The 12,450-nt window shown below is 39.8% G+C and overlaps 1 protein-coding gene across 8 annotated transcripts in view; it reads left to right on the top strand.

Annotated features, from left to right (window-relative positions):
• Nucleotides 1-12,450, top strand: part of ANKS1B (ankyrin repeat and sterile alpha motif domain containing 1B) — a 441,931-nt gene that overhangs the window by 274,940 nt on the left and 154,541 nt on the right. For all 8 annotated transcript variants that reach the window (XM_080394136.1, XM_080394134.1, XM_080394135.1 and 5 more), the window contains one exon: nt 8,424-8,576. In XM_080394136.1, coding sequence (XP_080250262.1) covers nt 8,424-8,576 — 153 coding nt within the window. The remainder of the gene's footprint in view (nt 1-8,423; nt 8,577-12,450) is intronic.

Below are 12,450 nucleotides of genomic sequence, written 5' to 3'. Positions count from 1 at the left end.
AGAGGAAGCACTATCCTCTTTCTATGGCAACTAGACTAAGAGGACAACCTGAATGAGCTGTCTTAGACTTTCTGCACATCCTTTTGTCTGAGAAAGAAGACATGGACAATTGCTTTCTGGGAGTCTTTGCTGGTGTGGCTGTTCTGCCCCAGGTCTTCACCCTTCATATATTCATGGGTTCCATAAGGGCCACTGATAGGATCCACATTCCCATCTGCAACCTGTCCAGAGGCAGCTATAAACTACAAAGACTACCACCCAGTTGTCCCACCTCTTTACTCATTGAGGCATGTCTATGAACATATTTTCAGGTCATCAGAAGGACTTCTGATACACATATGGTCCATAATTCCAGTGCTGGATTCAGAGGAACAGTAGCATCTTCTCTATGGGCAGCAATAGCATTAGCAGCATCCGGGTGCCACCTGCATCATAGGAAGTGCTATGCACCCACTGCATCACCAGTCATGAGACCATACATGACTCGAGCAAGCACCCAGTTTAACTGTAACTCTGTCACATGCTGTGTGAAAGGAAACTGGGGCTTTTGCCATCTGCCTCCAAGATAGCAGGCTGCATGGCAGACTGGACACAAGTATTTTCAATGTTTTCCCGAAGTACAGGTCTGGGCTGTGCAGAGCACAGCTCCTGTGAGGACACAGTGAAGTCTTTTTAACTTTTTAACAGACTGAAATAGCAAAGAGCAGTTTCTTTGACACCTGTAAGCACGGCCCTCTGTTCTCTTTGAATCTTCTCAGAGCATCAAGGATGGCACTTATCTCCAGGCTGTTGCACATTCACAGATGAAGGGAAGACCAATGAGGATTGACTGGAGTAGGACAAGGAAAATATGACTAACTCTGAATGTCTTTTGCAGTGTTTCAAATGTAATGGGAAGATTACAAGGAAATTGATCTCTGTTTCCTTGTGTCATTGAATTTCTAGGCCCACTCCTACCTCCACACAAAGGGAGTGAACATGTCTTTATGGCCTCTGAGGCTTACTGGCTTCACCTATTCACTCCTCAATGGCACTGGGTTGATAGATATGTTTATTCTGCCTGCTGTTGTGTGGCTGTTAATTTCTGTCCCCAGTGCTATCTGGAAACTACGCAGGCCGTTTCACTATAAAAACAATTCCAGTTGGAGTTGCTAGAAGACAGTTGGTGAGATGGGAGGAATGAAAGGCTAACAAGGCCTGTGTAAGTGACTGCCTCGACTTGGGGAGGGAGGAGGAGTAAGACCTAAACACAGCTGAAGAGTCAGGGCTGACTAGGTCAGAGGAACTTTTCTATGTTCCCTCTCACCAAGAAACCCTCCTCTGTGTCCTCCTCCCCCTCCTCCAGAGAGATAAGAGCTTTTGTTCCATCCTCTCCCACTCTTCATCTTCATGATTCATCTCTCTCTGCCTTTGGTTGACACAAACCATTCAGAGAATGACTCTCCCCTTTCAGTCTTACAATGGGCTGTTAGTACCTTGTATTCAAGACATTGTGCCCCAGAGGGTCCCCAGCTGGACCTCTTCAGTCTCAGAAACTATCTCTGCCTGCACAGCATGCTGTGGTCAAGTTCTTTATAGCTGTCCACATGCAGATGTTCAAATGTCTCCAGAGAGGCACCAAGGTGGCCTCTGGAGATGCCATGAGCAGCCCATGGTTTATAATCCCTGCTACCCAGCCCCAGAAAACAGGTTTGCTAGGGGAGACATCCAGCATTAAACAAAACCTAAATATTGTAGTGACTAATAACACAAACATTTTCCTGAGGGCTGGTACAGCCCACCATGGACTAGCAATGACAGAAACTGGCTGGTGTGGCCTATCAAAACAGGCAGGAGCAGCACTTGCAGTTGTGGGAAGAACAGAAGAGGTTCCAGCAGTCACCACAGTCTCTTGCAACTTGAATATCTAGAAAGGGTCTGCAAGAATGAGATGCATGAATGCCTAGCCACAGAAGCAGCATTTCTTCTCAGGATTAGCCCTGCCTCCTTCTTCATCTGTTTCTGGTTGCTTCTGCAGCTAACCTACCAGTCACTGCACTGAAGCATATTTAGACACCTCTGGACTCCTCCCAGCAGTCATCCTGATACTGACACCAGATTATCTTGCTATCAGGAAGCTTTCAGCTTTCTTACAGCACAGGTTGATGAGCAGCATCATTTCCTTGGGGCTCTAGTTAACACCCTATGGGATTTGCTGTGAAGCTGAAGAGACTGATGGGGTTTTTGACCAGCACAAAAGGTAACATTAGTAAAAGATGGATGATAATAAAATCATTGTAGAAGCAAAAAGAAATTCAGCAAACAGTGTTTTGAACAAGACAACAGAAAGTGAGGCAATTAAACCAGAAAAAGTATCAAGGAAGGAAAGGATGCAAGTCATGAAGAGTTAAGGGCAGATGTCAGCAAATACAAAGGTGTATCTCCACATTTTGATGTGTGTTCTCTCCCACTGAAAGACTCGGCGGTAAGGTTGTCAACCGCTTGATTCAAATCTTTGTGTCCCTGTTAGGGGTTGAAATGTGTTTGGTGCATGACTGGTGCACCAAATCTTATGGTCTATGTTGCAAAATAGAGACAATCATCAAGTTACTTTTAAATCTGTGGCACCAAACCGTAGTACAGTTGGGCCAAAAAGATCACCACTAGTTCAACCCCTGAGTGGGATAAACAGCTAAAGGTGCAGTTGATAGCATCTCATCTAAAGTAAACCAGGCAGAACTACTCAGGATCCAGCACGGGATGAAAGTTTAACTTTGGAGATGTCAGTCTGTGGTAATATCCAGTTTTTGAAAGCATGCCTGTCAATCTGTAACTCTATGCACTGAAGTACCAAATATCCACAGGACTGCTTTTAGGAATTATACTCATAGAAACTCATGAGATCAAAGGCCATAGCTTCCACCTAGTCCACAAATTCGAGATTTAGTTCTTCTTAAGATTACAATACATGCAACAGAACTGTCCTGAATTGCATAGACCATCCTCAGTAACACTGAATGAGACCTGTTCTTCCCTGGTCCCAGACATTTTGTCTGTTGAAGAACTAGGATGTCTTTGCAGTCTTCTGGATTTAGATCTGTTTAAATTTTTACAGAAAATAAATGTGTGTGTGCATCTATTTGCCTTTAAATTCAGAAGACGGATTCCAACTGCAAAAAAACATAGAAAGAGTACCTATTGCAATGCTTGCAATCTTAGGTAGGAAACTCTGAACCCAGTTAGTGGTATTCTGGATTCACCATCAGGGCAGGATTCTGAATCAAGCAACACTGTGAAGTGAACATGCCTGTACTGTCTTTTTATAGACTTTCTATATACTTCCACAAGAAGACGGAAGGTTTTTGATTAGCAGAAAGAAAAGTCAAACATTAATAGAACACAAGCTTCAATAGTTAACTTATAAATGCGTGACAAGGTAGACAGATTAGAAAACCTAAAGCTTTATATACAGCTCTTCCTCACCCATTGTGTCTTGCAGGCAGGTCCCTGCTTTCACTCAGTGCCTTTCTCAACAGGAGCAAATGCAAAGTCTTCTCAGCTCCTTAGGGAGTTGTGCCCATCCCCTGTGAGAGCTGCCTCTCTTCTGCTGACTGCAAGCTCAATTTCTGCACAGGTGCTGCAGGCACCAGCTCCGTGTGGTGCCCCTGTGCCAGCCAGGCCCTCTGGTCTTCAGAAGTGTCACTCTTCTAAACCCTTTATTTCACTGCTGCAGAGGAGGAATGAGGCCCTCTTCCAACAACGTGGGTCCAACTGATCACATTTGTAAAGTACATAATATATAACAGACAACTCACAAAGACAGCGAAAAAAGAACTGATAACTTCCCCATTACAATCCAGAATTATTTAGATTGGTAGTTGATAGTTCCATACAAGTTTCCAAAAGTGCTGCTTAAATCTCTTCGATAAGACAGCAATTTAAAAGCAAGCAAGGTCTTTTACAACCAAAATGATTCTATGGTTCTATTATATGCTTGCTAAGAAGATCTTTCTTGCAAAGCAACACAAGTGTACATTCACTGTAATCATAGCCATCACTTAAAAAGCTGTGAAAGTCAAGTCATGTCTTTTTCCTTATACAGCAGATAAAAAGTTTGATTCTAACACACACACTGTTAAGATCCACCAGATAGCAATATTACCTGTAGAGAAAATAGCATTAGTTCCCCATCTGTCTGAGAGTATCAGGGAAAACCAGTAATAGTTTGTGTTACTGAATTCACCTTGATGCTTCTTGTGCATATGTAATTACTTTGGAGCTCCGTTCATGTTTATTTGACTATCTTTCAGAGACAAAAACTCAGGTACCTTTTATCCTAATGTGAAATACTGTATAATTGTAGCAGTGATGCACCTGTAAAAAGTCTATGTACACAGTCTCTTGTAAAGGATTTCTCAACCTGTTAGGATGCTACTTGACTCTACTATTTTATTATGAGAAACAGCTCTTTCTAGCTTCTGCTTTCTGTTCGTTCCAGAGGAACTGATACTAGTGATAGATCAGTAGGACCCTGGAGAGAAATCTCCTATGGTTTGTGTCTTCTTCCATACCTCGTTTATATAATATTTCCTTAAACATTTCTCTTTCTCTAAGTCCTATGGGCTCTATTCCTAGCCTTTTCCATAGTCAGCATGCTAAAATTGTCTGCAGTGAAACAGCTAACATTGATACTGATCTTTAACGGTAACAACCGAATGAACTAGTAGCAGTGTCTGCGGAAGAACAATACTGCCCCTGTTTAGGAGCAGTTACTATTTGAAATCTGTAATGACTTGAAGCTTAGAGATTTTATACTGCTCTGCATCAAATAGTATGCATGTAGCTGCTTAGACGTTTGACACCACTGGTGCGTGTGTGGTAGCTGGTGCAAAATGATTGAAATATTGTACATGGAAGTGAAGTCAGTAGGTAGGGAAAAAATCAATCAGCAAATAACATCAGCAAGAAAGGCTACAGGGTGCTAATGATCTGTGAGAGAAGTCTAAGATCATGGAGCAGTATAAAAATTAAAAAAAAAAAAAATAGTTCAAGAGCCATGACCTATTAATCCGGACTGGGATAAGATGCAGCTAAACTGGATCTCTAGCAGCACATCCAGACATTCAAAGTGGTCTGGGTTTTTTTTTTATTTAAAAACTACATAACATTTTATATGAAAAGCAGATACTATTAATGATACTATCACATCTAGATAACCAATCTGTCTGTCAATAAATATTTGAAAGGAAAACATTCAGCCAGCTATGAATGACAGTTAGTAAACCAGTTGATGTTATTAACAGACAGGACAAAATTTTCCATACAGGAGGATGGATTCTGAAAGTTTATTAATTTTCATATATTAGACACATTTTAGAAAATCTGTTTTAGATAGAGAGTGGTTCTTGGTTCATGACAAAAAAAATACTGGTTTTGTGCTGAAACTGCTTGCAGATACTGTAGTTCTAGGATTAATTTTCTGTGATGGGAGCAGCAGGAGGGGGCTGTCCCTCCAGGGCAGGTGGGCTGGGAGCTGAGGGGAGGCAAGTGGGGCAGGCAGGGAGCACCAGCACAGGGTGGGTGGCCAGGGATGGTGGCAGTGTTCGTGAACAGCCACAAATCCAGGGCAAATCCACAGGGACAAGGATGGGACAAGGTCAGTTCAGGAGGGTGAGCCGGTAGGTGAGGATCAGAAAGGTGCATGTCCAGGCACAGACGTACCTACAGCATAGCTTGAGCAAGTGTCAGGGACCTGGATCTGAGTTTACATGCAGCTCCGGTGGAAGGTGGGGTGGCCTTAACCAGGCTTTTCACTGCTCTTTCTTACACAGGTCTGGTCCAAGGCTATGCAGCTTCACGATCCCCGTCGTGGCCTTGAACACAGGCAGCCAGATCTCTGGGACAGGGAAAGGGAAAATGCTTGTAGAGCCTGCTGCTGCCCAGCAACAGGCCTGTGCATTTCATGTAGGCTGTTGAGTGACCTGATGACAATTTTATCTACTGGCACCAAATCCAAAGAGTGAAATTTTCACGTTTCATCTCTTCTGAGCCTCTTGCTTACTGGATTGTTCACCTGTGCTTGCTTGCCTGCCACCCTTTGCAACACACAGTAGTAGAGTGACATCTATTTTAACAACCCTTTTGACAGAGATCTCCAGTGGGAATTGAGAATTCAGAAACTTCCCATGCTGTGTTTGCTTTTCACAAAGGCTGATGGGTTACCAGAATTACAGACCAGACTGCACAAGTTTTCTCAATCAGCAGGGTAAAAAACAAACAAACATGTTAAAATCAGGATTTATTAAACAGAAAGATCAAATAGTAATAAACAAAAGAAATTATTTGCATAATGTGCCCCTTCTGGATACGCTGAAAATTGTTTTGAAGGTGCTTCACTTTTCTATGTTAGGGAAAGGAAACAAAAAATACCTTCTATCTTTCATAAATCATGAGTTCCCTGTGGGATCTGTACACCTTCTTCATGTCTCCTCTGTATTACATTTTTTTGTTCTTCAGTTTATTGGATCCTTTCTTTTCAAATGCCTGTTGTTTAAACATACCTGATTTCGAATCAGTTCTTGAAATAAGCTTCCCAGGAGTCAGTGCTCCGAGGGTCCTACAATGTTTTTGCAGTCTGCTGGACAGACTAGTGTCAGTCTAAAATTTGAAGTAAGTCTGAAGGACAATGAAAGAAGAATTTGCCATGCTTTTCACATCTTAAGAATTTCATTCTAAATTAGGATGAAACTAAATTTCAAAATGTCAAGTTCAACAACAAATTGAACTCTCACTTTCTAGTGACTCCTTTGTTACAGAAGTGACCTGAAAGGTGATGATTCCCATTGTTAATTATGTGATTTATCTTGTCTCTTTTTTATGATTTAAGATAATAATTTCACTATATCATCTAAATATTTCCATTAAGATTTTATATCCAACATCTGCAGCAAAAGACCAAAGAGTAAACTATCATATCCACAATGCAGTGTGCCTGCATCTCTCCTCTCCAATACTGCAGGAAACCAAGATCAAGATCATGACATGCTGGCTTTCTGCATTTGAACAGACAGATCAACGAACACTACTGCAGTTTTCAAATGCAGACTATATTTTTTTTCCTCTGCTTTGAATTCAAATTGTATTTCAAATAAACTCTGATAAATAAATCGGTTCAGGCAAGATACTAAGATCAGAATTCTCTCCTTTTTAAATTACTTTGTCAGTCACTTCAAACAAGCTCAAATCATGACATTTCTGCCACACTTCCTTTGTTTCTCAAAAAGCAGGAATGTACATAAGCCGGCTTTCACCATGAATGGTGTCTCCCTTGCACCATCAGGAGATGCAATGCAAAACACAAGGTTTCTAAACCTCTAAAGCTTAACAGTTTACCAGTTCAGTGTAGTGTATTATCAACTTAGCAATAGTTACACTTCTTCAGAAAGATGATATGCTTATAATACTATTGCAAATTGAGGCTATAATTTTTTCTACTTCTACTACTATTGCAAATTAAAATTCATAAAAACAGTAGCGCATAACAGACTGCACAGGCAGAGGCTTTAAACATTTTTATCTTTAATGGCTAGCTTGAAAATCTTCACTTGTGTCTCTCTCTGCACTGAGAGGCAAATGTGAAAGACAAACTGCAGCTCTTTACTTCTTAGTAGCTTAACAAACTTCAGAAAAATAAGATGCCAGTGGTATTTCTTAGTTTTTTATTTTTGTTATTATGCTTTCTGTGCTGATGTTGCTATATAAATGCAAGTAATACGCTTCTGTGTATGTCATTTTGTCAATTCCATTCCAATAATATTTGGTTCAATTGTCCAATCTTAAGCAAATTTTGAGACAGAGCAATCTAGAATGTTAAATTCCCAGGAGTTCCATAAAAAATATGACCAGGTGGAGGAAAGAGACTTTTTTAAACATCCCCTGAGGAAGGAAAAATATAGTGCAACTTCAACCATTATGAAATATCTGGTAACCTAGTAGGAGAGGTAAATTAGGAATAATAAAACCAAGGCAATATGTTTCACTTGCAGTCTGATACCAGAAGATACATTCCTCAGACTAATTTTTTCTCCTTCTATGAAATCTTAGTGCAAATCTGTCATTTTTGTGCAGTCGGGATACTAATAATGTCTCTTTCACCCTTTTGCCTTCCCTCACTTAATGGATTCTCTGATGTCTCATAAGAACTGAACTCCAGCTACAGTCTTAATATACTCTGGTTTAAAAGGCAAACATCTATAAGAATCCATTGAAAATTTAAGTTTTATTAGTGCTTTTGCTCACAGAATTGCTTCATGTACTAATCATTAAAAGAATGTTGATCAGAGAATAAGATCACTCTGACCCAAATAAAATAATACACATAACTGCTGTTCTGGAAAACATTTAATGAGTATCATCAGTAATTCTTACATGTTCTTGTTTTTCAGATGAAGCAGATCGGTCATGATGGCTACAACCCCACATCTGTAGCTGAATGGCTGGATTCCATTGAACTGGGTGACTATACCAAATCCTTTCTAATTAATGGCTATACATCGATGGACCTTGTGAAAAAAATCTGGGAGATTGAATTAATTAATGTAAGTTGATCAATTTATAGCAGTAGTTCCTCCTAAATATGTTACAGTACTTGTCCTTACATATCAAAGAGAAAAAACAAAAGCGAATTGCACTACAAATACTGTCATCAAGTACTGTTACTGATTACAGCTTTAATGCTTATACCTGGGTTGACTGTACTGTTTGCTTCCATTTGCTTTGCCATTGTCTTTAGCATAGTATTCAATCAGCATGGTTGTGTCTGCCTTCAGGATGCTGAATGACATTTAAGAATGTATTTTGGCAGTTTAGGGCTACAAAGCATAAATCTTTGCTTTTAAAGTGCATAGCAACAGTACTTCTTGTAAAGATACTTACAGTTCACTTTTCCACATGCTTTAGCTAAATTAAACATAAAATAAAGAAGACATAAATATAGTTAAGAAGTTATGCTAAAGGAAGAAAATATTTTATTTAATAATCACTTTTATTTGAAACTTTATTCACATGTATCAGTTAGATTAGATGCCCACATATGGGCAATGAAAAACTTAATGTGGACTGCACTGCAGAGTAATTTGGAATGAGATGAAATTTGCACTGTTACAGTGAAGACATTGACAGTACAACTTTGCCAGTGGGATTCTCATGTAAGTTATGCATCTGAAACTGAGTTGTTTCCTTTTATAAAAGAGAGATGATTATAGCTTTGGATCTGCTGTGGCTTTTGCAATCAACTGTGTTGTCAGTTTATCTGAACTTTAGGGCTATCTCTCCATGCAGAAAAGCCCAGTATCATATTTTATTGGCTCTTCACAGACAAAAGGCTGTGCTTTTCCTTACATTATAGGAGATACTGCATCTTTGCCTCTAATTAGTACCTAACTCCCAGAACAGTCAAAGGGCTACCAGTAACCATAAGCAATCAAGCATAAGATAAAGCATCTGATACAGCTTTATACCGGGAAACAGTTTCCAGTGTGTCCCAGGCTGGAGAAACTGAGAACATAATGATAGTGTGAAGCTGTGTTTCAACACAGTAACTTGTGCATGATGCGCAAGCAGGTATAGCCCAATACCAGCATTTAAAGGAAAGGGGAAAAAAAAAAAAACAAAACAAAAAAAAAAAAAAAAAAAAAAAAAACAAACAAAAAGAAAAAGAAAAAAAAAAGGTGGTATTTCATATTACCTGGAAGACAAAACCATTGCATGTTAGAATTTCTTTTCTTGCTGTCACATTAATTGTAATGTTGACTAGCACAAAAATGTAGAAGAGTAAAGACCAAACCCTTACATGTTATGTCTGTTGTATTCAATGTATGTTGTAGGTGTATAATTGAAATCAGGATATGATTGATGCTATTATGGGTGTCTGCTGCTAAGCTATTTATAACAGATTCTTTTTTTCTGTAAGTGGCTGGAATTTTAATAACTGGGGACCCTTTGCTCCAGAAGCTAATATAGATTAACAGCTAGCAATGAGGAAAAAACTGGAAGACTGTACTCATATTGTTTTTGTAACTTAATTTTGCATCCCAAACATTTTGCCACAATCAATTCAGAAACAAATTACCCTTTAGCTCCCCCAAGTGGATCATTAAAACCTCATTAAAGGCTTGTGGTTTGATTCCAAAGGGAAGTACCTGCACTGCAGTTAAGAATACACTTCTGTGAAATCAGTATAAACCAGACCAGTATATATTCCTCTAATTTTAAAGCTTAATATCATGTTCTTTTTGAAGGCCTGCACCTCTTGGGAAAACACTCCCTTTTGCCATGAGTTGCAAAAAAAAGCTGTTAAATAGTTGTTTAAGTATTTGTATAGATACAGATACCTATAGAGATAAATATTTCTCCCACATGATGTAATGTTGGATTATATTGCTCAAGAGCATAGCAAATAAAAAAGTTTTACATTCTCAGAATTTCTATTTTAGTGCAGTCAGTATATATTTGATTCCCACCAATCAGTAGTAGCTAACTATAATGATATAATGTTCACTGAGAAAATATGTAGCTTAGAAAAGTATTTACTGTTATTTTGCTGTTTCAATTGAGGGGAATCTTTCAGAAATGGACAAGAAATTGGTTTGAAATATTGTGCAGTCTGGCAGAACAAGATACTTATCCCTGACAAGCAAGCCTGCTGCCTGAAATCAATTTCAGAGGTCTCATTTCCCATTCAGGTGATGGCAAACAAGAACTTACTACAGAAAGTTTTTCATAAAGGAATGCATAAAGGTCACAGCCACTAACTCTGGAATAGGACTCCTATCTTGAGTAGGTCAGAATGCAGGTACTTGAAAAATAAGAAGAAAAACAGACTCAACATCCTGGGAAGAATTCAGAGTACCCTTGGTATGGAGGCTCTTGGTGTTTAAGTTATAGATGGAGCAAGAAGTTTCATCTGCACTTATGCCAAATACACAATAAAAATGTATCAAAGGCTACAGATATGGTAACTTTTGTCATTTTAGCCATCATTTTAAACAGGTGCAGCCACTGAATTTGACATAAAAGCCATTCCTGTTTTGGTGCAAGAAATCCCTTAGTTCATATTTGGTGCTTCTTCTGTTAAGCCATTGGGTAATCATCCATGGCTTCTGAAGGGTTAGAAACAGATTTGAAAATAGAGATAATATCTTCTGTTAGGTAAACTAGCATAGCTGAAAGGACAGAGGAGAGAAGGGGTCATTTAATTTTTCACAAGTCCTTCTTTACATCTTAAAAAATGAAAATTCTTTACTATTTTCTTTCTACACTTTTTGTGATCATTAACCTACATGCCTGTTGATGAATTTCATGTAGCTTTAGATTTTTTCTCCTAGATGTAAACTAGTAACAAGGTCATCCTTTATCATAATGTGTCTTAATATACTATTTGAGTATTACTTGTCACATGACTCTGAACTTCCATGTGTGATGCTAACCAGGATACTTTTCTTCTACTGATCTATTCAATTAAATTATTAAAGCAAACTGATCATTTTTTGAAAGATGGAAAAAAGAAAGCATATTCTGAAAGTCTCCCTGCAGCTGAATGAAGCTAGCCTCCCTAAATTCCCTTTATAAACTGTAAAGTATGGTTAAAGAAAGGATCAGCCAGAGGGTGATTCAGAATGGTTAAATTATGGTTAATTATCTGGATTGCTTCCGAGGGGACTTTGTCTCTCCTTACTGGCACACAGAGGTGCTGAGATTAGCTTTAGTGCGAGTGTTGATCTGCTTGAAGGTAGAAAGGCTCTGGACAGGCTGGGTCGATAGGCCAAAGCCAGTCGTGTGACATTCACCAAGGCTAAGTGCTGGGTCCTGCACTTGGGTCATAACAATGCCATGCAGCACTACCTGCTTAGGGGAGCGTGGCTGGAAATCTGCCTGGTGGGAAGGGACCTGGGGGTGTTGGTCAGCAGCTGCCTGAACATGAGCCAGCAGTGTGCCCAGGTGGCCAAGAAGGCCAACAGCATCATGGCTTGCACCAGAAGCAGTGTGGCCAGCAGGACCAGGGCAGTGATCATCCCCCTGTACTCGGCCCTGGTAAGGCCGCATCCTGAATCCAGTGTTCTGTTTTGGGCCCCTCACTGCAAGAAGGACACTGAGGTGCTGGAGCGTGTCCAGAGACGGGCAGTGAACCTGGTGAAGGATCCAGAGAACAAATCCTATGAAGAGTGGCTGAGGGAACTGGGGTTGTTTAGTCTGGAGAAAAGGAGGCTGTGGGGAGACATTATCACTCTTGACAACTACCTGAAAGGAGGTTGTAGCCAGGTGGGTGTCAGTCTCTTTTCCCAAGTAGCAAGTGCTAAGATGAGAGAAAATGGCCTCAAGTTACACCAGGGGAGGTTTAGATGGGATATTAGGAAAAAATTTCTTCACTGAAAAGGTTATCAAGCACTGGAACAGGCTGCGTGGGGAAGTGGT

The sequence above is a fragment of the Falco punctatus genome, assembly GCF_963210335.1.
Source record: "Falco punctatus genome assembly, chromosome: 6".
Classification (NCBI taxonomy): domain Eukaryota; kingdom Metazoa; phylum Chordata; class Aves; order Falconiformes; family Falconidae; genus Falco; species Falco punctatus.
This window is presented reverse-complemented; position numbering and strand designations above follow the sequence as displayed.